Source organism: Condylura cristata, unplaced genomic scaffold (assembly GCF_000260355.1).
Source record: "Condylura cristata isolate star-nosed mole 26May11 unplaced genomic scaffold, ConCri1.0 scaffold00002, whole genome shotgun sequence".
Lineage (NCBI taxonomy): Eukaryota > Metazoa > Chordata > Mammalia > Eulipotyphla > Talpidae > Condylura > Condylura cristata.
The window spans coordinates 60,346,293-60,371,710 of record NW_004567103.1 but is presented as its reverse complement, the minus strand read 5'-3'; the positions used below and the strand labels follow the sequence as shown (position 1 = coordinate 60,371,710).

At 37.0% G+C, this 25,418-nt stretch overlaps 1 protein-coding gene across 1 annotated transcript in view; it reads right to left on the bottom strand.

Annotated features, from left to right (window-relative positions):
* The window catches only part of NEB (nebulin), a 183,818-nt gene that overhangs the window by 19,264 nt on the left and 139,136 nt on the right, over positions 1 to 25,418 (bottom strand). The window contains exons 105-131 of the mRNA XM_004674880.2: positions 24,726 to 24,836; positions 24,253 to 24,357; positions 23,396 to 23,500; positions 23,051 to 23,155; positions 20,544 to 20,648; positions 20,286 to 20,390; positions 19,578 to 19,682; positions 18,531 to 18,635; positions 17,190 to 17,294; positions 14,685 to 14,789; positions 14,257 to 14,364; positions 12,401 to 12,505; positions 10,601 to 10,705; positions 10,056 to 10,160; positions 9,313 to 9,417; positions 9,116 to 9,226; positions 8,357 to 8,467; positions 8,009 to 8,110; positions 7,799 to 7,903; positions 6,918 to 7,028; positions 6,357 to 6,461; positions 5,704 to 5,808; positions 3,662 to 3,766; positions 2,213 to 2,323; positions 1,705 to 1,815; positions 954 to 1,067; positions 196 to 300 (exon numbers count right to left, since the gene is read on the bottom strand). Of these exons, the coding sequence (XP_004674937.1) occupies positions 196 to 300; positions 954 to 1,067; positions 1,705 to 1,815; positions 2,213 to 2,323; positions 3,662 to 3,766; positions 5,704 to 5,808; positions 6,357 to 6,461; positions 6,918 to 7,028; positions 7,799 to 7,903; positions 8,009 to 8,110; positions 8,357 to 8,467; positions 9,116 to 9,226; positions 9,313 to 9,417; positions 10,056 to 10,160; positions 10,601 to 10,705; positions 12,401 to 12,505; positions 14,257 to 14,364; positions 14,685 to 14,789; positions 17,190 to 17,294; positions 18,531 to 18,635; positions 19,578 to 19,682; positions 20,286 to 20,390; positions 20,544 to 20,648; positions 23,051 to 23,155; positions 23,396 to 23,500; positions 24,253 to 24,357; positions 24,726 to 24,836 (2,880 nt within the window). The remainder of the gene's footprint in view (positions 1 to 195; positions 301 to 953; positions 1,068 to 1,704; positions 1,816 to 2,212; positions 2,324 to 3,661; positions 3,767 to 5,703; positions 5,809 to 6,356; positions 6,462 to 6,917; positions 7,029 to 7,798; positions 7,904 to 8,008; positions 8,111 to 8,356; positions 8,468 to 9,115; positions 9,227 to 9,312; positions 9,418 to 10,055; positions 10,161 to 10,600; positions 10,706 to 12,400; positions 12,506 to 14,256; positions 14,365 to 14,684; positions 14,790 to 17,189; positions 17,295 to 18,530; positions 18,636 to 19,577; positions 19,683 to 20,285; positions 20,391 to 20,543; positions 20,649 to 23,050; positions 23,156 to 23,395; positions 23,501 to 24,252; positions 24,358 to 24,725; positions 24,837 to 25,418) is intronic.

Below are 25,418 nucleotides of genomic sequence, written 5' to 3'. Positions count from 1 at the left end.
CTATGTAAGCATTCTTCAACCTATTTTAATTCTGATTTGGAAATCTCAACTTTGAATCAAATTTGCATCATAGATGAATCCCTTTTCTTTTATTGGCAAAATTACAACTTGAAAAAATATCCTTAGATATTAAATGAAAGATTTTTGTTCTTCATGACTGGGGTCGATGACAGGTATTCTGAGGAATGTCCTTACCTGGCTTGAAAGGTGCTTGACTTGTTGAGCATGAATTATTTCTGGAGTATCAACCACAGAAGTGAAATTGGCTTTTTCCATTTCAGCTGATTGCTTGTACTTAATCTGCAAAAGTATACCCAATAGTTGGCTGAATACTTATAGTGTGCACTGTGTTAGTAGCATTAGATTAAAGAATAATATTCAGAAAGAAAGGCTGAGTCCTAGCTGCTGAAAAAAACTTACTACTGGTCATGGGATAGAGGAGAAGGGTAGGAAGGGAAAGACAGAGAGAGATGACAGATAGTAAGGCATCAATTATTTACAAAAGAGCTGACTGAAGGACAAGTAAGCAAAAGTACCAATGAGCGTTAACAATGTAGGATACTTAAAAAGTGTTTTAAACTTATGCCTTGAAAGAATGGAAAGAAAGAACTCCCGCAGTAGTTTAAGCAAGGAATTACTGATGTGCTGAATAAGGAGTGAGTTGACCTTGAAACAAGCCAGGATGCCAGCTCCACGCAGCTACTGAGTCCCCCAACTTTCTTCCCTTTGCTCTGAATGTCTCCTGTAAATTTAGGCTCAGAAATAGTTGAAAGCCATCCTGGTGAAAGGTTCTTTTCATAGACATGGATTTCATGAAGTAGATGTTTAAGAATATCACTATGTAAATTTGACTGTCAGTGATCAACCAGTAACATAGAAGAATGACAACATTGTACTCTTGTAATCACAACTATTTTTTTTAAAAAAGATTGATGGGGAATATTAACACTGACCTGACTGGCAATATCAGTGGCATTTCTGGCCCTCAAAAAGTCGGGAGTTTCATTGGCCATGGTATTCAGGCCTTTTCCTTTGACCTCCAGCTCCAGATCTCTCTTATATTCTTTCTATAGTAGAAATAAAAAAAGTTACCTATAGGGACTATTCCTGAGGGGAGAAACCAAATACTCTAAAAAAAAAAAAAAAAAAAAGAACAATATATGATAAATAAATCTAAAAAAATTCCCTTACTACCATTATTAGCTAAGAAATGTACAGAGTGAATATAAACCCACAGAGCACACCACCTCCCATGCCATGTGAAGGATGGAGTGACAAATGTAGAAGTCTACTTTAAAAAACTATTCCACCATGTCAACATGAATCAACATTCTCTACTCAGAAAATTAAAGAAGCAAATTAAATCACATTTGACACATAACTAGGATTGTACATAGGAGCATACCTCCCTAGTGCATGTTTGTATTTAGATAAACACATTGAAGGTAACAAGTTTAAATCAAATAATATTAACAAATAACAAAATATGATTAGCACTACAAATATACACTTTTTATAATAGCAACCCATCAGAAATTGAGATGTAGTTTATTTAATGGTTAATAATCATGGACTATTGGATATGGAATTTAAATTTAGAAAACTCTTTTTATCACTTCTCTGGTTGTTTTCTGTATGTATAATTTGACTCAGAAAGAGAAGTTGCTGAGTTAGTTAAGTGCATGCTGTCAGCTATGGACCTACCTCATTGAGGATTTGAGTGGCATTCTTTGCTCTTAACATGTCAGGTGTATCTTCCATTTCAGTGAGACCCTTCCCACGAATGCTTTCCTCCAAATCCTTCCTGTACTCTTTCTATGTCACAAAATAAAAACAACAGTACTGACTGTTAGATAGTCTGAATTATTAGTCTTAGGTAAGAGGCCAAAAAATCACAGGGCACAAAAATCCTTCTAATTTTAAACAGCTACTGCTTAGTAAATAAAAATATGAATACAGGCATGTATGCATTTCATCAGTTAATATTAAATATCAAATTAGAAAGCAGAAGTTAATAGAACACAAGGAAAGCACATTTTAACCAATTTTTAAAATTAGAAGAATTAACATGTGCAACAGATTAAGTAGTAGTAACAAACATACAGCAACTCAGCCCACTAGGATTAGGTGGTGGTGAAATAGCTGAGAAATACACTGGTGAGAGTCATTAGTGCAGTTGTTTGGCTCAAGAGGGAAAGAAATTGGGTACTACCTCGCTGGCTATTTTGGTTGCATATTTGACATGTAGCAGAGCTGGTGTGACCTCCAGACCCGTCAGGTTTCTGCCTTTAATGGACTCTTCATATTCTTTCCTATATTCTTTCTAATGTGAGTAAGAAGAGTAGTCAAGTTCAAAAATAACTTTTATTATACTTTACTTCTCAATACTGAGGGAAAATCCTATTTTCTATGCATGACTTTTCAAATTAATCATAGTTCTGCCTCATGGTTACACAGTTGAATTTGTTCTGGAAATAGTTTAGAGCAAATGAGCCAAAGGAAACTTGGAAATTGAGAAACTTTACTGGATCCCTAATTATTACCTTATATTTTTGTAATTGGAGCAGGCAGAAGGACTGATGTGCCACCAAGACTATGAATCCACTGTCCTCTGTCCAAATGACATTTGTCTTAAGGCAATAAAAGATTCTACCTCTGAAATAAAAGTGACTCAAAAGAAACTACCTAAGGAGGTTGAGCCTAAGGGCACCAATACAAACTTTGCATCTTTCCATAATCAGAAACTATTATGTTTAATCACTGAACATTAGTCAATGAGACACAGAGAAATCTTAAATATTTATCCACTTCTAAGGGAAAGGACCACAATAGTGATTGAGGCTCCTCTCAATCACTGGGGCAAATGTTTCAGAGAGAAACAAAGTATAGATACCAAAACTCTGTTTACGTAAAATTTAATTTGATAGAATTTAATTAAAATTTACCCCCAAAATTGCAATTATTTAAAACTTTTGGTTATCTAGGATTCTATAGACTAGAAACTACTACTTTCATTAAATGCCATTTATTTTTATACTACATATGCCATTTATTGCTTCTCCCATGGAGGAGAAGGGATAAAATAAACCCAAAATGCATAGTATCCAATGAAAACAGACTTCCTAAGATGCAAAACAACATTTTATTTTTCTTTTGGTTAAAATTAAAAAAATATATAGCTGTCTTTTGGTTAAAATTAAAAAAAAAATAGATGTCTTTGCTTACATGTCTAAAATAGGAAATATGGTTTCTTGAATTATAATAAGTATTCTGATCACTAATCTCTTTTGACTTGGAGTTTCCTATTAGGAGAAGAGCAATCTAATGCCAATGATCTATCTTTGTGAAAGGGACTATTAATTCATCAAAGAAAAATTTAAATACTTTTTTATACATTTTGCTGTAGTGTTAGAAATAATTTGTTATGTTCTAGTTCTATGAAACTGATAACCAAGATGAAACCTATGGTAAGTGCTATTTTGAACATATTTTTGTATCCGAACCATAGATTTATGAGACAGAAACAATTTTGACTATCACACATTAAAGAGTCCATGTTTATCCATACTTTTGAATAACAAAGAATGGGTATGTTTTGGGGTAGTGTTTGTTCTGATCAGCTTGAGGGTATGTTTGTGTGGTGTGTTTTTGTAGAACTTACCCCACTTTGCATCTGCTGAGACTCTTTGGCGGTAAGGTATGTTGGAGTTTCAAAGTCCAACATGGGTTTTCCTCGTTCCTTTTCATACTTTTCTTTGTATTTCACCTAGTTATGAAAAGCCTTGTTAGTTATCTCTCCTTGGATCAATTTGTAGGCAGAGAGAATATTTAAATCTATACATCATGTGCATTTTGGGTGGTATTTCTTTTTTTTTTCTTTTTAAAGATTTATTTATTTATGCATACAGACTGGGAAACAGGCCAGAGGTGTGGGGGTGGGGTGAGAGGATTCACCAGAAACAGAGTGGGGAGAGAACAGGCAGATGGATTGAAATACACTGCTGAGGGGAGCAGCGGGCAGGTAAGGAGAGGTCTGCCATACCATGTAGGTCACCTCCATGGCCAGGGATCGAACTCGTGCTGCAGAGGCTGCGATAGCTTCCTAGTGCTATGCTTTAAGGCATTGTGCCACCAGGGAGGGCTCTGGGTGGCATTTCATTGTTACACAAAATAGTTCCCTATTGTGTTTCAGAGAGAGTACCATTTTGCTGTTGCCTAGGGGAAAACCACCATTAGTGTCCATAAAGCAGAGTCAGGATTTGTGTTCAACTCAAAGAGACAAAAGAATCACTGCAATAGAATCAGTTGAGAGAGCAAGTGATACAAAAATGCATAGGGAAAATCATTCCCACACTAAGAGTTAATATGTATAGATGTGAACATTTTTTTTTTTTAGTTTTTTTGGCAGTTTTTTTTTTTAAAGATTTATTTATTTATTCATACAGAAGTGAGGTACAGGCCAGAGATGTGGAGGGTGAGAGGATTCACCAGGGACAGAGTGGGGAGCAGAACAGGCAGATCAGAAGAAGTACTGCCGAGGGGAGCAGCAGGCGGATCAGGAGAGGTCTGCCATGCCATGTGGATCTCTTCCGGGGCAGGCGGGGATTAAACTCATGTGGAAGTGGCTTAAGCTTCTCAGTGCAGTGCTTTAACCCGCTGCGCCACCAGGGAGGGCCCAGAAGTGAACATTTTAACCAGATAATAAGTCAATATTCCCGATTAAAAAAAACAAAACAAAAACCTTGTTTTGCTTTCATAAGAACTGCTACCAGATGTCTGGAGTTTTTACACATGTTTAAGTCAATAAATCTATATGGTTTATAATCAGTTTTACATTTAATGCAGTCAGTGTAAACTGGCATAAAATGAAAATGAGATTACATGTCAACAGACCTACTAACAAACTGAATGTTCTCAAGAGATCCCCCTAAGGCTACTGTACAAATACTGTCTCCTCATTATAACATGTGGTAGGCTTGGGAGGAATTGTCAGAGATTCATATTTTATAAATGAGAAATGAAAGGGAGGCAGAGGCCCTTGTTCTCTCAGCACCTACAGGCAATGTTCTGTCAATGCTCTGTTGCTGGTGACAAGGCTTCAGAGTAGATGCCTGCAGGGCACCTGCCACTTGGCAGGCAACATGAAGACATTCCAGTAATTTAGTTCTCTTGGTTAATGCCCAACAGATAACCTAAAACTTGCAGAATTTGTGATACAGGAAGTTGTATGATAGCAAACTCCTCTGGGTTCTTCCTCCTGAGAATTTTAATTAAATATTCTGTCACTTCTTAAATACCCAGAGACTACTTCAAAGGTGATCTAATATCATTTCTTTCCTTAAACTCTTTTAAGACTCCTATCATCCATTGTGTTTCCGTACCTGGGCACAGACTCATGGGGCACATCAGGTTTATTACAAGGGACTTGACCCCCTTGTATCATAACCCTTGTGCTTCCGTTCCCCCATAACACATACTGCACATACATAGACTAGTTACCCAATATGTGTCGATGCAGCTGTCATTTATAATATAAAAAGCTGTCTTTCAAGTGTTACTGAATTTTGTATCTGTGGACATTTTCTCAGCCAACAGTTACTAAAATCCTAACTATTCTAGGTTGCATGACTTGCTTGAAACTGTTAGTTTTTGACCTGGCAGGTGAGTGTGCAAGAGGAAAAGTGTCAGTCTTTATGAACTTACTAAACTCTGTAATTCTGTGGCCTCCTTCAGGTGAAGCTGCTCCAGATTATCTGGTATTGTGTGGTAGTGGCCTTTACTCTTCTCGTAGTTCTTCTTGTACTGGTACTGAGGGGAAGGAGGTAAAAAGCACATGTTGATGAAAAAGCTGCATCAGTATTCCTCTTTTCCTCTGTAGATTAGCTACTTACACAGCAGCATTATCAAGAGCAAAGCAAAATTAGAAAACACTAAATAAGGGGTTAGGAAAAGTTTCAAAGGATGAAGATTCAAGTTCAGTATTGTCAGGATGTGACACTTAATATGATTATTCAAAGTAGATATTAAAAGTGAACACTTAAAAGTGAAAGAAACTATTTCAAACAACAATTCTGTGTTCTTAGAAGGAGAAAAAGGGTTGGTTAACTGGGAGGAGGGGTAGTTTAAATAAAAAAAAAATAGAGGCATTTTTATATTCTGGTTGGTGCTATAATTAATGGAGAATTGCTTGGATTACTTTTGTAATTTGGAAAAATGAACTCAAACAAAAGTTGAGGTTTCTAACCAATCTAGTGTCTCAATGACAGAACAAAAGATGCCTGTAAATTCAGAGAGAAGGAATTCAGTTGCAAATGGATGAAGCAAGCTATTCCCTGCAGCAAATGGATTAAGCTTACAGAACTCGCAAGTTGGCTTGTATTTAGGACGTGATTCATTATCAGAGATTCTTTCATATCAGTCACAGGTTTGTGAAGTTTCTTCAGGTCAGCTTTATATTTAACCTGCAAGTTAAAGGGGAAAAAAGAATTCATGGAAATAGAAAACGGACTAACTTAACATATTAAGATAGTCCACTCTGAAAAAAATGGTAATGAACAACCAAACCTCATTTACAGTAGTCACATGTCCTTCAAGAGATGAATGGAAACAAAATGTGGTATATACATATAATGGAATATAACTCAGTCTGGAGAAGGAATAAAGTTCTGATATAAGCTAGCAGAATGAATCTTCAAATTCAAGAAGTTAGAGATTATCAGGGACTGGGCCAAGGGAAAAATGGATAAATACTGCTTAACAATTACAGAGATTCTGTTCAGGTTGATGAATTATTTTAGAAATTATGGTAATAGTCGGAAAATATGGTAAGTGTATTTTATATCACTGAGATGCACACATAAAAGTAATTAAAACAGAAAATTTCATGTCACATATTGAACCACATTTTAAAAAAGTACCTCGCTGGCAAGATTATTAGCATCTTTCATGACTTTGTACAGCTGGCTGTCTTTAGGATTGTACTTCGGTGTTTTGCCCTTCTCTTTGTTGAAGTTTTCTCTGTATTTAACCTAAGAGCAAGTGCAAAGATGAGGATTGAAGAATGGAGGAAATATAAATGCAAAGGAATATATGTTATACACAAACTGGTTATATAATTTATTATCCAAACTAGGACATTTTCAACAGCAAAGGAGAGGATCATTAATAATTATTTTTAGACAACAGGCAATCGAAATAAGGTCAAGAGATACAGTATTTGTTTTGTTTATTTTTATATAACTCAGTGATAGGAAAGATAATCATGTAAAATGTAGCAGTTTGATACATATATATATATATATATATATATATACACACACACACACACACACACACACACACACAGAGCCTGAGGACATCTGCTCATTCCTAGTTCCTGTGTCAGATGGTCAACGCATGTATATTGAATAAAATGATAAAAGTGATGCATCTGCTTAGATTCGAGAAGTCAGAATCCTGACTCTTGCATGTTAGTAAGTTACCACAGGTGACTCAAGTATGAATCAGTCCCTTGAGGTGTAACTCTTACTGCCTGGGGAGAGTTTCAGTAGGATCTCACCAACTGATGTTTTTGTCACATGAAAATAATTACACACCCAAAACTTAGACATATATCCATAAATGGAAAAGTAGAGAATGAGAAAGACCTAGAGATATTAAAGGGAAATAAGAAAGAATATGCTCAGCACAAATTTCATGATACAACTTTTCAAAGTTCTGCAGGGCTATCCAAGTGGCATATTCATTCAATTCCTGCAAGCAATTTTAACGAGAGCTGCTGCTTGCCCATCTGCATTACCTGGCTGCTCAGCTTGGCTGCTTTCTTGGCCATTTCAATGTCTGGGCGACCAAGCATGCTTAGCCCATGGCTGCCTTCCTTGCGGTGCTTAGCTCTATACTCCACCTGAAACAAAAAGAATCAAAATGGGTGATACACTCTAAGTAGTGTTTTATATACCTTGTTGGCAGTGAGCAAGAGGGAACTGGTGTATTTTAACAACAGCCTTACTTCACTGGCCTGTTTGGCTGCCTGTGTTGCCTTCTTGATGTCTGGTCGATCGGCCACTGTGGTGTAGTGCAGGTTTTCTTTGGCATCTTTTTTATAAGCAACCTTTAGTTGGAGAGAAAAAACAAACAAACAAACAAAACAAAAACATGGCTTACTTGAGAGAGATGCTATCCTTCCAAAAGCCCTCATTGGGTACAAGGAATCATTTTATTAAAAACAAACCAATCCCATCACCATATTTTTTAAAACTACTACATATAGTAATTAGGGAGTCCATTCCCTGGAACCAACCCAACACGCTCCACTGACTCAGGTGGGCTTGTAAGAGTGTTCAGCGGAGGCACTTACATTGCTCTGCTTCTTGGCCACTTCCATAGCATGCTTCACATCTGGGGGTTCCAGCATGATGGAGTAGTTGGATTTCCCTTTTTCTTTGACAAACTTCTTTTTGTAATTTGTCTGAACAAAGCCAGAATTGTTTATGTGAACAGAGGAAGCTGGCAACAGAATCTATTTACTTGAAGAATTGTGAAAAGACCTCTGGTAAAAACACCCCCACCCTTGCCATTTTGGCATTGGCATGGGACAAAGCTCTCTGCCCAACACTGAAACTACACAGTAATTATTGCAAAATGAATTGTGAGTACATTAAACTTTCATTCGTCATTTCTACATTTTATAAACATATGAACCCATACAAGTTTCATAAAAAAATAAATCTATAAATCTATCTTTATTAAAGCATTACTGATTGGAGTGAAGTGGGCAGAGATTCTTGAGGTATAAAGAGGCAATTTCACTTCTCTAAAATTGTTTAGCAGTTTAATGACAGGGGGGTGAGCACTCTCAATCAGCAATGCTTCCTCCCCTGAGTAACACCAGGTTAGTGACTAGATAACATGCCAGGGGCAAGACCCACACTTGCCATATTGGGCAGTCAATGAATATTGAGTGTCTTTCAAACAAGAGTTCAAAATTCACATAGATGTATTGGAAGATAAAGGAAAGCATTTGTAAGTCAAAAGGTGGTTTACTAAGGTGCCTTTTGTTGGATTCTAAGGCAAGGTGGCATTACTGCTGCTGGGACTCTTGGGGCTGATCACTCACATCACTGACGTGCTTGGTCACTTTCTTGACACGAATAGTGTCTGGGGTCTCTGGTAGTGTCGTGTATGACCCCTGGGCCAAGTGCTTCTTGACGTAGTCCTTGTACTTGTTCTGAGGGAATTCACAGTTAGAGTTAACATGTCTGTGGAGCATGAGCCCAAAAAGGAAGCAGAGCATCTGGGTTGTTGAAGGCTTACCTCGGACACCAGAGAGCTGACAGTCTTTGCCAGAAGGATCTGAGGGGTGTCAGGCACAGCATGACAGGTTCCTCTTTCCTTGACATGTTTCTCTTTGTATTTCAACTGCAGAGGTGAGAAAAGTATTTCTTTAGCTCCTCTGGGTCTTTTGCATATTTTTATCAAGTCCCAAGTCACCAGTTAGAGCTGGGAAGAACAGTAGCATTGATACAGTGGGAATATTAAGCTCAACAAAACATTTAATGTTTGGAAATCTTGAGAAATATATAAAAGGGATTTTATTTTTTGTATGTTGAGTCTTTAGTAAACAGTTAAAATGGACATCACAATGACTATACATGTAACTTGGTTCAAAGCACTTTCAACTATGCTGTTTTAAGCCTCTCCCAACCCCCAGGAGCTATGAATATTCCTCATTTACAGATAAAGAAACTGAAGCATAGGAAGAAAATGATCTGGTAAAAAAATGAAGGTTTCTTTTGTAGAATCTAGTCAGGCCTTCCTAATTCTTACTGTGTGAATTATATTGTGGTGCAGAATAAATCATGAATGGTCATCTGAATGTAATAGCTTCTTACTGCTGCTACTTTGTTCTACCACAGCACTGTCGTTCACTGGGGACCCAGGTCATATTTCAGGACCCAGCTCCAAGCCTCTACAGCAGCAGCCCTGCTGTGTCTGTTCCTTGGGACAGTGTTGGAGAAGATGATCCTGCAACATCGAGGATGGGGCTGGATACTTACATCACTTTCTATTAAGGAATTCCTCAGAGCCAGCACCATATCTTTATCATCAGTGACAGAAAGCTTGCAACCCTTGAGGAACTCTCGGTCCAGCTTATATTCAAACTGTAACAGAATAAAGGAAGAAAAAGATGAAAAGGGTGACAGGTCCTGGAGGAAGTCAGTCCTTGATGAAACCTCTAAGGAGTCCTCCTACAGCACCATGAGGATTTGCCACCAGAATGCGGGTAGTGGCTTCCCAGACTCTCAGTATGTTGGGATTCTCCTTTGTACACCCCTAACCAGGACCAAATCTTCCCAGACTGCTCATTACTGTACTCTCCTAGCCTTGCTAGGGATTCGGAACTGTCTGCCTGGGTCAGCCCTCAGAGACCAGGCTCTGTGGCCAGGCGGGCTTCCTGACCTTGCGCTATGCTTCTCACAACCCTCCCATGCTTCTAGGACCTCAAATAGGGTTAAAATCTGTGACTATGATTATTATGAATAATTATTAATTTTTTCCTATCTCAGCTGTGTCAAGCAGTTTCGTCTCTTTCCTATCTCACATCGCTTTGTTGTAGGGAGGACTTGGCAGCCTGGATGAAGTCTGGTCGGTCAGGGATCCACTTCCAGTAGGCTTTGCTGGCTTCATACTGCTTCTTGTAGTCTAGCTGTTTTTAACAAGAAGAAAATAAAACACTGTATTCAATAGACGAAATTCAAAATAATACATGTGGCACAGAGAAACCCCTCTTATATTCTATCTAACATTCAACAAGTCATGGTTCTTTACACAAGAGAGAACCACAATTAAAATTTCTGTACAATGTATGCAGTTAGGCAGACACACAGAGATCATTTGGTGGAAATTTTTGGTTTCATTGTGGGAGCTATAATTTTCAAACACTAGAGGTGAAATGAGATATATTTAATGGTTTAATGATTTCCATACTCAAGTACTTTTAGTTTCTAGCTAATTTCAGATTTATGCTTCTTAAATTATCAAACACAGGTGATGTTTAGACGCTACCTTATCTTGACCCAACTTCTCCCTTCATCTTTTACTCCTATTCTTTGCTTTCCTATCTATTTCCAGCTTTTTAAAAAAAAAATTATTTATTTATTTATGCATACAGAATTAGGGTAGAACTGAGGTACAGGCCAAAGATGCAGGAGTGGTGAGAGGATACACCACAGAGAGAGTGGGGAGCAGAACAGGCTGACTGACAAAGTACAGTATTGATAGAGTGCCAGCTATTTTTCTAAGTGCTTTATAAATACTAACTTATTTAATCTTCATAACAACTGCAAGAATGGACAGTAGAGAAACTACACAGAAGGGTTAAAAAACTTGTCCAACATGATAATCATGGTGGAGATGGGATTCAAACTCAGGCAATCTGGTCTCATAAGTCTTCTGCCCTTTCTAGACTTACATCTGAGCTAGAGGACTTGCTGTCTTGAGCTAAATCTGAGGCAAGAAGTGTAGATAATTTAGATAGATTGTTGCTGGGAAGAACATCAGGTACATTTCTCTCCTCACTCTCCTCACCTTGCACACAGTAAAATTCACTTTCTTTTATATATGCTATTTGAAGAATTTTTCCTGATCACATGAAAATTCCAAACATAAACAAGAGTTACAAAAGTCTTACAGAGACTATTAAGCACACATTGCCCGGATACTCCAGTGTAGTTATTTCCTTTATTCTACATCTGTCCTGCTATCTAATTTTCAATCCATCTTCTGGATACCTGTGAGCTAATCTGTCAGTCCCTGAAGGCAGTTCAGTTTGCTGGTTTATTAAAAATATGTCCTCTGTGATACTAGTGGTTTCATTATATAACTTAATATCTTTTGAAAGGTCCTTACTCATCTAAATGAACAAAAATATGTCTGTAGTTGTGGATTTGCAATGCCCACCCGTTGAGTCAGCAAAGGGAAACTTAGCAGGAGGAAGATGTAGGCAAACTCCTGGCAGCACCAGGTGACTCAAGATTCATTTATTTTTAGAAGAATTAGGTTTTAGAATTTAAAGCAGGAGAACACAGAGGGTGGAGGGAGTGAAAGGTTCTAAGACATTTGCCAAAGGGAAATCTTCATTTCAGAAACAAGTCTCTTATTTCTCAGTCACCTGCAAAAAGGCTGAATATATAATATGAGGTGAAAGCAAGTTCTCTTCCCCATTTTCTTCTGTGGGAACCAAAGGTTACATTTAAATTTCAGTGTCCTTACTCATATTCTGGGGGCCCAACCCTTGGTTTGCACTCATTCACCAAAAGAAATTAAAAAAAAAAAAAGAATTCTTGTACCTAAATAAGATGAAAAGTCCCCAGCTAGGCTTATGGAAAATTCTGGCACTTACATTGGTATTGACTTTGTAGGCATCTTTGGCTGCTTTAATATGAACAGCATCTGGCTCAATGGTGCAGTTGGACTTATTTCTTTCATAAACTTCTTTGTATTTCAGCTATGTGAGGGAACATAGTGATAAGGTTATTTTTTTTTTCAGCTCTCTACCATGCATTTTTAAAAAATGAAAAATTAAAAACATGATTAAAGTATACTATGTTTCTCAAGACAGAATAGATCTATTGTGGAGATAGGATGCAACCATGTACTTTTCTTTCTCAGATCATAAAACCAGCTCCCCAGGTTACTTTTCTTTCTCAGATCATAAAATCAGCTCCCCAGGTTATATTGAGCATATTCACTACTATCCGCTAGGATTTGTCCCCTGAGCTTGTGGGTCAGCTGGAAAGTTATCCATGTGTATGTCTTCTTCCCCAAATCAGAAGATCCTGAATTCAGAACACCTTGAAAATGTTTCCCACCTACACCAGTTTACCCAGATGGAATTAGTCTTGCCTTCCTTGTAAGCCTTCACCATTCCATCTATTATTATGTCAAGTTGTAATTATTTGTTTATCCATACATTCTTTAATTAAACTGAACTCTTTGTAGGCAAAAACTGTGTATCATTCATCACCTAATTTCTAGAGTCAGGCACACAGAACCTGCAATTATTTGGTGAAAGAACGAAAGGATGGATGCAGTTAGCACTGTCATCCTGGCTAGTGCTGCATTGAGCAAGTTTGGGTGAGAGTGCTCTAGATGGGACTGGAGGAAGAGGAGTGCCCTCGCCACTGCAGCCTGACAGGTGCTTTCCCATCCTGGCACAGGATTTCTAGTATCACCCACTTTGCTACTCTTAAATTCCAGGCCCCCCACCTGAGCCGTCTTGCTAATCATTATGGAAGGATGCTAGATTTTAATGTGGCTAAATTCTAAGTAAAACTGTTCTAAAGAAGCCAAACTAGTATTGAAATTTGCTTGGCCTTAAGAATTGTAATTTTCAGTGCTTTACTATAGATCAAATAAATCAGTATTTCTAAACCTGGAAATCTTTATTTTTCATCAGTATCTCAAATTATTGGTATAGTCAGATTACTTGGGAAAATAGATGCTGAAATGCGTCATGTTTCTACCCTGAGAAGAAAAAGGCTGCTCCACATGAAGATTCTCCATAGAAGATGTTTATGAATATCGAATCTTTATGTTTGAAGAATCATAATTTATTTGAACATGAAGATATGAACAAAGCTTCATATATTTCTGTCCTTATAGAGCACTGAGTATGTAACATTGTTTCATGGTAACTCAAGGTCAATAGTATAAACACCTATGTCATTGACTAAAGAGTTCCTGAGCATAGACAAAAAATTCCAAGCTATCAGCAACTCTTTGGGGTGGAGATGAGTCATTTCATAGTTATCTTTATTATTATTTGTGTCATTCATGTAGTCATGGAATTCTTTAATATATGATTTTTTCCAATCTAAAATGATACTTATCTACCACAGAATTCAGCTATATATCTGAAAATTTATGAGTACAGTACCTTGTCCAATTCTGAGATTTTAGAATATACCTCAAGATAAAGGTTATAGAGTATTATAACATTTATGGTACGCCACATTTTTCAAAAAGGCCTCAACATTATCTCATACCCACAGGCTTTTTTGCAATGTGACCTAGCTAACTGTTTATCCAGATATGGCTTTGAACTCTTTTTCTCTAGAAAATGGGTATATGCTGTGCCCAGTAGAATGTGGCTAAATAACTATCAGTTCTAGGAGGAGCCATTAACTGTTCTGGAAACTTCTATCCTTGTCACTGAGAAGCCAAGAAGAAAGAGCACCAAAGCCATTCCATACTTACATCACTGACTTCATCTTTGACCTTGCGGACATGCAGCAACATGGGTGTATCATGGATTGTGGTGTAGCCTCTGGGTTTGGCCTTGTTGTATTCCAATTTATATAGTATCTAAAGGAGATGAAAAATGCAGAGATGATGCTGTGTGTCACAATGGACAATTTACAATGTGAAAATTAAACTTCAAAGAAAGGAAAGAGAATGTCACAAGCTCAGCAGGTGCTTAGATGCTTCTCATTAAGGCCCCAATTTCTCTCAATTTGATTGGGACAACTTTTCACTGTAAAAGAGGAGTCCAGAACATAGGAGGCTCTGGACTCCTGCCTCCTTCCCACTAAATGGCAGTAGAGTCTTCCAGACATTGTGACAATCCAAATTGCCCCTCTCCACATTAATAAAGCCTCCCAAGCTTGAGAATTCTTCATGCTTACATCACTGATTTGTTTGTTGACTTTTGTAGTACGAAGGTGTTCTGGAGTATCCACAATTGAGGTAAATTTGTCCTTTGATTTTTCATATTTTTTCCTGTACTGGATCTAAATTGTGGGAGAGGAGGACAAGTTAATTCTAGGAAGTAGAATAAAGGATTTTAAAGAATCTAATTTTCCTCTTGTGATAATCCCACAGCAAATGGGACAATCCCACCATTTGGTATGGGATTATCACATTAACTACAGAGGTGGGAGATGGTGCCTTTGTTATCTTCTAATCCTAACTGCATTGCTATTTGAATTGCATCTGGTGTTTCATGGAGTAAGCAAAAATAATAATGATGTAAATAATAATAAATTTTCCAGTTTATTTTGTACTCATGAAAAATGAAGTCCAGAGAGGCTAGAGGTTAACAGACTAAACTCAGGGTACATACAGAATGTATCTCAGCTGGAATCAGCTCCAGGCCCTTTTTCTATGAACACTGACAAGTAATGATTCATCCAGGATATGATACATTAAATATACATGTTTTCTTAAGGTATGTTTCCATATCGAAGATAAATAGACATAAAATAAAAAATTAAGGGCCCTCCTTAGTGGCACAATAATTTAAAGTGCAGCACTATGAAGCTGTCCACAGCCACTGCAGCAGGAGTTCAACTCCCAGCCAGGGAGGTGACCCACATAGCATGGCAGACCTCTCCTGACCTGCCCACTGCTCCCTCAGCAGTGTATTTCACTTCATCTGACTGCCCTGCTCTCCACTCTGTTTCCAGTGATTCTGCTCACCACCCCCATACCTCTGGCCTCTACCCCAGTTATTGTATGTATAAATAAATCTTAAAAAAAGAAGTTTATATAAAATATCATTTTAAAAATGAAATAATTTAATCATTTAAAAAATGCAATCATTCTTGTAATTTCCAAGTAGTTATTTTCTTCATCCACAAAAGCTATGTCAAGCAGTACAGATAAAGATAGCAGCACAATTTCATGCATAGCTATTTGATGATCATATTAAGGAAAGAAAAAAGTTCAGGCAAGTAGGATGTCCATAAGGAAACTTAATCCTCCCTCATTTTATGTGTTGATTTGATGTTAAATTTTGGTGATAAAGCAAGTTGCTAATATAAAAGATTGATTTAAAAATTTTTGTGGGGCCAATGGCATTAGCATTGCATCTAGCAGTTATTACTACTTTTCTTTGCTCCCACTTTACCTTTCAGCATGTGATGGAAAGGTGAGTGGGTGCTTCAGCTGGTCTTGTAGGAAGTAACATTGCTGACAAGTGTATATGTGAGGACAGATGTGATAGCAAATTTAGCATCAAATTCAAGAAGGGCCAAGAATATGTACAATATTCAGAGCTGCAATGTAATCCTAATCTCTCTCAAATGGTACAGTTGCAGTAATCATTCATCAGGGACAAATTAGATTTAAATACTAAATATTCAGACCTTTTAAATGTTGTTGAATCTACTTAGTATCCTCAGTCACTAAGGAATCTATGGAATTTATTTGGAGCAGGTATTAAAATGTGTACGTTTTGAAAAAGCCTCAGGCCATCTTACTAGGCATCCCAAAGGTGCCAGATGTCATACAGATGATGGCAACTGTATCATCACATTTGGCCACATCACATCCAGAGTTCCTTCAGAAGGAATGAATCCAACTCTATCATGTGAAACCAGCATGGGCAGGATAGGGGAGAAAATCAAGGGGAGCATGAAGATGAATGCTTCCAGGGTTTCTAAACCTCTTCTTCACAACATATCAGACATTACCTGGCTCCACATGTATGTGTTGTAGAGAGCAGTCAACATGTCTGGACGCAGAATTTCATTACATCCTTGTTTCAGAAGTATCTTGGCACTAGATTTATATTTTCTCTGTCCATGCAAAGAGCAGTGAAGCACAAAAGAGACTTATGAAGACAGAAGAGAACATGGCTCTATATGCTCATCACCTCTGAGTGAAGAGATGTAGGCACACACACTTTATGTCCCCACACATACAAGCAGATGAAGACACCAAATGTGTTATAATTCCAAACAGAATGGCTGCAATACCTGTGTCAGACCATAGTTCTTGTGAAAGGGGAATAGTTACTCTCACTTATATTTCCACCAAGTTGCCTTACAGAAAAGAAGACATCCGAGCAGTAAAGGAACATGGTAAGGAATATGCCTTCATTTCATCTATTAATTTGTTTCTCTGTTTTTGTTTTCACAACTTAATTTTCACTTTACAAACAGGCCCTCTAGAAGAAAAAAGGGTGCTTTCCCTTGCATCTTCACCCCAGAACGTATGAGGACATAGAGCATGAACTGGCACACTCAAAGAGCTCATGGGCTCTTGGAGTGGCTAGACAGATACTTTGAAACAAAACATCCCAATATCATAGGCAGAACCTATGACATCCTTGCAGCAGACATGACGACATCTCATGAGAAACGGGAGCACAGTCCTGCTGAGTCATCCAGCTGGACCTGTCATAGTACCTGGCTGATCTGGTCGCCTGCCATCTTAGCCAGCAGATGTCTAGGCTCATCGACTACCAGCTGGTATTTATCTTTCCGCTTCTCATAATCAGCTCTGTATTTTTTCTGCTCAAACATCATATCAAATTATAGCAATAGTACAACTTCAAAGCTAGACAGAATGTCCCAAAATAAATACTCCAGAGGCAAAAATATCTCATTTCTAGAAATGGACTCCCAAAAGCATCCCAGGTAATAGAAACAGGGAGGCAGAGAGTCTAGCAACGGAAGATCACCTAGAGATGAGCAGGGCTTGGGAAAAATCTACTTATGATCCCAAATTGGAGTACCTGTTCCCATCTTCACAGCAAGGTTAGATTTTACAGCATCTTATATTCTAAATAAGATACAGATGAATTGAAGGTTTATTCTCTATGACTGATGGAGTGAACAAAAAGCATGACCCAGTAGTCTTCTAATGCTAATTAAATTTTTTGATTATAAAAAAAAGAAATCCTTTTCCAATTAGAAAAGTAGAAACAAAATATACTGATAGTCTTCCTAGGAAGCTACTGAAAGTAATTTTTCAGAATCATCCAACCTGGAAATTTACTAAAAATGAACTAAATCAAATTTTCAACAAACTTCTTATTTGTGAAGTCAATAAGTATATCTTCATTTTTAGATGTACTTTACTCACTTTCTACAATGGTTTTGAATTAGTATTAATCTGCATAAAATTTAAAATTAGTAAATTAAATACAAAATGATCTAAAATAAGTAAATTCATAGCTTATTTCAGTTATTTAAAGCCAATTTTAACTTAAGTCATTGCAAAAACAGCTCCAGGAAAGAATAGGCAGAATATAAAGAAATATTTTAGGTACAAGTGGATACTTCTCTGCACTAGTTTCTGAGTAACAATGATAATGAATTTGAATGCATGGATCATCATCCCTTAAGTGAAGATTCTTCCAATCACTGCTATTTCTGTTGCTTAGTAGGGGATACTAAATTAACCTTGAATCATGGGATTCCAAGCTCCATACAATATCAGGTATAAGCGAGTTCGGTGGATAGTCAACAAAATCCTTTCCCTCCTGGTTCTCATCACCCAAAAGGCTGTATTGCCAAATGCCTTGCACGCATAGACAATGATGGCCATGGGGCCTCACACCTCTCTAAATTATTCCTTCACTTGTTCTTATTCATGTTTTTGTGGTGACATTACTAAAGTCTTTATAAAATTTTCCTTTGAATTAGCACTTAGAATGTCTTCCTGTGTCATTTTATATACTAGGATTTAATCAGATAACTATGGATTTGTTGAAAATATTGATAAGTGGATCAGGTCATACATACCTCATTCATCAACTGAGTCGCATACTTGAAATGCTGATTGATTGGACAATCAGCGACGTACTTGAAATTGGACTTTGTCCTTTCAAATATCTCTTTATATTTATACTAAAGAGAATAGAACATGGTTACTTGATAGCAGTGTGATTATCTTAAGAAAAGACATGTCACTTAGTTTATCATAAAATTGTAATCATTTATTCATTCAGCTATTAAGTATGTGCTGAGTCCTTGCTTTGTCTACGAGGCATGAAGGGTAGACACACTTGGATGCCTTGAAACCTATCCCAAAAATACATACTAGAAAGTAATTTCATTGAATAGATGTCTATAGATATATTTTCCATAATAAGCAAAATCAATCAATCAAATCCAAATCAATTTGTCTTTGTTTTTTATACTATAATGACCATCACTTTACCTTGGAGGTATTGCCATGTGGACTTGAAGGCCTACGTGGGTCCGGCAATTGAATATAGTTTTCCAGTATTAATTAAATTATCATAACATTTTAGAGTTGCGGTTGGCTAGCTATGTATTTCTTTTAATAATTTTAAGGGATTGCAACAAATAAAGAATATGTGACAAAATGAGTGTGGTACATGAAGTATAATTGCTACCTAGCACTTTTTAGAAAAGTTTGCTGACTTCTATTTTAGAACTCAAAGACATCTAATCCAAATTCCTTATTTTATAATTAGGAGGAAAAAAGCTATTTCCTCAAGTCATACACCAAATTTGCCTGTTAAAATAATCCCACTTAGTAATTGCTACCATATAACTCTTTAATTTCATATATCATTCAGAGGCATATTAATATGGATGGAACTCTAGAAGAGGCAAGAGAAATTGCATTGAGATGACTTTTCATCAAATTCAATGAGGTCAGTACTAAAAATTTCCTAAGGATAATGAACAATGTAGTCTCGATAGGATCTAGGAGAAATGCTAGTGATGGAAATATGAAAGTTTACTTCTTCAATGCTGAGTATCTCTATGAGTACTGGAATATGATGAATGGGCATGGCCATTTTCCTTGAGGAGATATACCTTGCTGTAGAGAGTCTTGTTCTTTTCAGCCAGAGTGAAGTCAGGAGTATCATAGGCATAGCAACCAATGCCTTTAAGCCAAGTCAGATCTTCTTTATATTTCACCTGGGATTGAATATCATCAGAGTGTTTGTAATCTATTTCCAATATGTTAGGACTTATACAAGTAGAATAAATAGAATCTCTGATAGATGAAGTATATAGAATGATAAAGTATTATAGCAATCACTGAAGATAAGCTTCCAGTAATACTGGTTTCTGTTCACTGTTTAGTGTATTGCTGATGGTATATAGAAGTTTTTATGTTAATACTCATTAAGGCAATTTGAATTAAACATATACTTTTCTAGAAAGTATATCATAAGCTTGGTAATTATGTTTTTCATATAAAGAAAAAAATTTCTGTCTAAATGAGCATTGTCAATAGTCTCTTCAACTAATCAAAAAGTTATTTCCTAGATATAGTACACCACTTTCAAACTGTAATATGATATCATATATTTTGAGAAAACATTAGATTTATAAATTTAATATTTTTTTTCTCTTTCCATGTTGTAGTTCATTCAGGTGGCAATGAGTTTTATGATTTAAACATCCATACACAAAATCTAAACTCTAACAAAGTGTTTAATCTGTTTTTATGCCATATTTGATTTCTGAAGTCATATTAAAACATGAATTTATGTTAAAAAAGATTTTAAGACTCACATCACTGACTGCATCAGTAACTGCCCGATGGTGGAAATGTTCTGGGCGATCAGGAATGGACCTCCAGATTCCCAACTGACTCATGTAGTTCTCCTTGTATTTGACCTGTGTTTAAAACCATAGTGGAGCTATAAAGTCTCACAAAAGCTTATGCACAAAACTCTACGTGTCTACAGAGTAGTTTAGGACAGGAAAAATTTTTAAAAATGCTGTTGGGTTATTAAGCCCAACACTAAATAGAAAGATGTAGGGACTGACTTTACTAATGTCGTCTGTGACTTTGCGATGGTAGACAATGTCCAGGGCATCCTTCACAGTGTGGTATTTCCCTTTGGTCTTTTGAAATGTTTCTTTGTAGCGGAGCTGGAAGAAGAAAAAGCACATGGATTATGAAAAACTATCAAGTTAAATAACTGCACTCTTTTAAGGTTAAGCTCTCTTGAACCGTCTGTGTTAGGCTTTAATCTCTCTTTAGTCTAAGGTCTCTTAAGAAAATTTTAAAAAACTATGTCATATCCTGAAAGAGAGGTCATTAAAAATAAAGTATTCAGTTTAACTAACAATAATGTAATGGTCCACTGCTTATGACAAATGTATAATCCGTAATGCAAGGTGCTAAGAGCAATGGAAACTGGGCAAATAGGGCTGTACTGTCTTTGCAACTTTCCTGTTAAGTCTAAAACTACTTAACGGATTTGTTTAAATGGAAAGCAAATAAAAGTTCACTTGGGAGGAGAAAAAAAAATACTAAATACAAACTTGCTGAGTCCAAGACATGCTAATATACATGGAAAGAGGAAAAAGACTGGGTTTCTAATGCCTAGTATTAAAATTCCTTCTCCAGGAAAGTCCTAATATTTTTCTCATTATCATCTTTATCTCTGTGGTCTTTCAAGAGACAATAGCCTCTGCCTTTAACCTACGAATATCATAGAAAATTCATTCCCTCTAACAAGATGAATACCTCTCTGGGTAGCTGACAATATTTTCTTTTTGAGTAGCTGAACAAATACATAATGAAAGATGTCTTCTTTGACTTGAATTTTGTTTTTCAGATGGTTAATCTCATAAAAGCATTTAGCTCTATTTGCAGGGACAGCCAAGGTAGATAAGCTGAACTTAATGCCAGATACTACCCTTGTTACATTGAACTGTTGCATTTTTATTATAAAGTTGTATTTATTTATTTTTAACTGAGGTAATACCTGGATCCCGGCAGCAGGTATTGCCACAGTAGTAAACCCACTACCAACCCACCATGCCCACGGCGCTTCCTTCCCTCTTGTTCTTACCCCTCTCTCCCTCTCCTAGCTCCAGATATTTCACTTCTCTAGCCAACTTTCAAGGGTTAGGTTTTAGTATTGTCTTTACCTAACCCTTCATTTGTTTTCTCTATATTCCACATATTAATGACACCATCCAATATTTATCTTTCTGCTTTTGACTTATTTCACTTAGCATTATCCCTTTCAGCGCCATCTACATTGCTGCAAATGGCATGAGTTTATCTGTTTTGATCCCTGAGTTAACTATGGAATCAAACTAAGTTCCCTAAAACAGATAAGTGGATCAAGATGTGGTGTATATAAACAATGGAATATTTCATCTAGAGGTTCCAAAGATTAGAGTTGTCAGTATTGATAAAACACTAGGGGCAGGGCTGTCCAGTGGGACACAATGAACCTGGAGGCCAATTTCACTGAGTGGCTACTTCAAAAAGTGGTGAAACAGAGGTTTACTTCCAGCAATACTCAGTGGCAATCTTGAAGTGATAAACCTGGGGACATCACAAAAAGCCTAAACATATCACCGGAGATGAGATTTTGAGGGTTGTGCATTGTTTTCTTAGCTTCTAGTTAAGTCCATTGCCATGCTTCTTTCTATCCTTCATCCAACTCCAAATAAAAATTTGGACAAAATCATGGCAGAGATATTCTGCCAATTTGCTGCACCCTTTCAATTTGTCGGTTTAAAGATCAATATGATACCTATTTAGAAGCCTTGATATCCTTGGGGTATGTTGCTATGTTGAGGGGTTATAAGGTGCTTCAGTTTTAGTTTAGGTTTATGTTCCAACAATTCCTCCAAAAATTCTGGTTCTGGTAATGAGTATGATGCATTTGAAGTTAGGCTTGGAGACGAAAAAGGACTGGCCATTAACCTGGGTTGACTAATGTCACAACTTCATTAACAGATAAGCTCATTACAATTAAAAGGCAGTCTAATTTTTGATCATGGGGTATGGAAAATGAAAGTCTGTCCATCTCAATTCTAACATATGTGTCATTTGCATGATTTAGGTGATTGAGAAAAGAAAGCAAAGAAACATTTCCTGAGTGTCAATTAAAAGCACAGCACACCATGCTAGGAATGGTATGTACATGACCTGGGTTAGCCTAGCAATAAATCAAAATTCTTATTTTCACCCCAATATAAGAAAACCAATTATGCAGTTCTGTAGTAGGAAGGTCATAACATATGGATATGAAATCATGTTCAACTGACTCTGAGACCATGATTTTATGGATAAGTAACAATTAGATGTCAACTATATGGGGAAAGGTAACAATGAATTACAAGAAATCCTTACTATTTTGTTGCCTAACTAGTACTACTTATAGGTGTTTTTTTTTTCTTCTTTTGTTGTGGTCCAGGACTTTAAATTATGAATATCATTATAATGACTATTAATGCCTTCTGTTTCTTAGCTAGTTCAGTTTTAGCTTTTTCTATCACAGCAGATGAAAGAAGGAAGGGATGCATACATCACTGGCGTTCCAGTAGGCTTTCTTGGCTCTGATGAGGATTGGTGTATCTGGAACTGGGGTATACTTGTCTTTCATCTTTTCATACTGAGTCTTGTACTTTTTCTAAGAAATAAAAGAAGAGACAGACTGACTTTAGTCCCAGTGTTCTCATCCTTCTCAATTCACAAGTGTATCACAAACCCAGCCAAGGGACACAATGTATCACACTCAGTCAGCCCACTCTGTCTTGCTGCTGCTGGGCCCAAGCTGTAGTCCTGCATCCTGACCAGAGGCAGCAGGTAGAGATTTGAAAAAGGGATTTTTTTTTTAGCCCAGGGCTTTGGTGCTGAATCCCCAATTTACCTCGCTGACCATGTCCTTTACATCTTTAGCATGCTTCAAAGCTGTGGTCTGGTTTCCAGCATGATGATGGGGTCTCTCTTTAGTGGCAAGTTCAACATACAGATACTAAATAATTGGAGAATAGGAATGAGATGTTATAGAGAGAATACATTATTTTCTAGTGTTTAAGCTTCATTCATTTCAAACCCTTAAGTAGGAGGATGGTGTCCATTTTTATGCTGGTGTTTCTGTCACATGTGTTTCTGATCATTTGTATCTCCCTTTGGCTCACTTTTGAACACATAGATACATTGCAGTTATTTAATATTCTTACTGCTGTGTGGTTCAATATAAATCCATGTGAGAAAGAATACTGACAGAAGAATGAAAGAATTCTGATAGGGCCCTCAACATGTGTTTTCCCCAAATTTCTGATTGAATGTATGTAAAATATAGTTTCATTTATTTGTGGAAAATAGGTCCCATGGAATGAGTCAAACAATTATTGTTACTACCTGGATTCCACAGACTTATCTCCAATGAACAAAGGTGTATAGTACTTAGAAAAGATGGCATGACAGTAATTACTCCTCTAAAACATGATGATAGTGATGGTGTATGGATGAATTGGTGGTGGAAATTTCACAGGGGAATCAAACATTGAATAGAAATGAAGGCTGCTATAACAAATACATTTAAAAAACATAATTTGATTAAAAAAATAAAACATGACCATAATTATTATGGCCCCAAAGAAAACTGCTTCTTGAAGTTAATGGGCATGAGGTTGTATCCAGGATAACTAAGTGATCAGACACATATAACAGCCCCTGTGATGCCAGCCTGACAGTTTCATCAATCTTCATTTGTGGATCTACCTGACTCTGAAGCTTCTGCCCTTGCTTGGCTCTTAGAAGATCAGGAGTATCTGGAACTGAAGTGAAGATGGACTTCTGCTTCTTGCCTGCAGCTCTGTACACCAGCTGGACAGAAAGTAATCATCAGCATCACATTGCTTTATTGACATGTTATGTTCTCTGCAGATGTTTTTGTTGCTTATTTCATAGAAAAAACAGGGACCCTCCCCCACAACTATTTCAGTTTTAAATCAACAAACCAATAATTCATTTTTCTCTTTAGCCCTCCTTTTCTTTCCCCCTCATATCAAAATAGAGATAATATTCATGCTTCCTACTGATGTTCATTCCCATCTCACCTGCTCCATCTAGGACCCTGTTCCTGCGAATATGTCCTTTTCCTTCATATCTTCAACCCTCCTGTTTTCACAGTTCTTTCATTTGATCTTCAAACAGCCTCGAGTCACTTGTAGTAACAGGTTAAATATCCTTACCTCACTCAGATGTGTCTTCAGTTCCTGCACTTTTCTGTATTCCGGAGTGTCAAGGACTACTTGGTACTTGTCACGCATCTTCCTTGCATTATCAGTATACAGGTAATTAGACTTAAACAAAAATGGAAATGCAAGTAGATTAATCACTGAAGCAGTTGCAAGTTATGGTCATAACATTTGTCTTTCAAATAGCTACCGTGTATGAGTTGAGCAAGTCCCCTGTATATTCTGGATATCTTTCCAGATAGGAACAAAAACAACTGCCATTTAACTCAGCTCATCTTCTTTCATAGGCAGTACAGATCAGCTTAAATGTGTCATAACTGATCAAGTAGGTTAAGGATAAATTCCCCCTTAAAAGTAACTGCAGGCGATGGCCACCAAGCATATGAAAAAATGTTCAACATCACTTGTAATAAGGGAGACGCAAATTAAAACCACAATGAGATACCATCTCACCCCAGTGAGAATGGCACATCTTAAAAAAACTAGCAACAACAAATGCTGGTGAAGATGTGAAGAAAAAGGAACTCTCCTGCACTGCTGGTGGGAATGCGAACGAGTACAACCAATCACTATGGAAAACTGTTTGGAGGTTTCTCAAACTTCTAAACCATATGGTGGGATTCCATATGACCCAGCAATCCCACTCCTATGTATCTACCCAAAAGACACAAAAACACTGATTCAAAA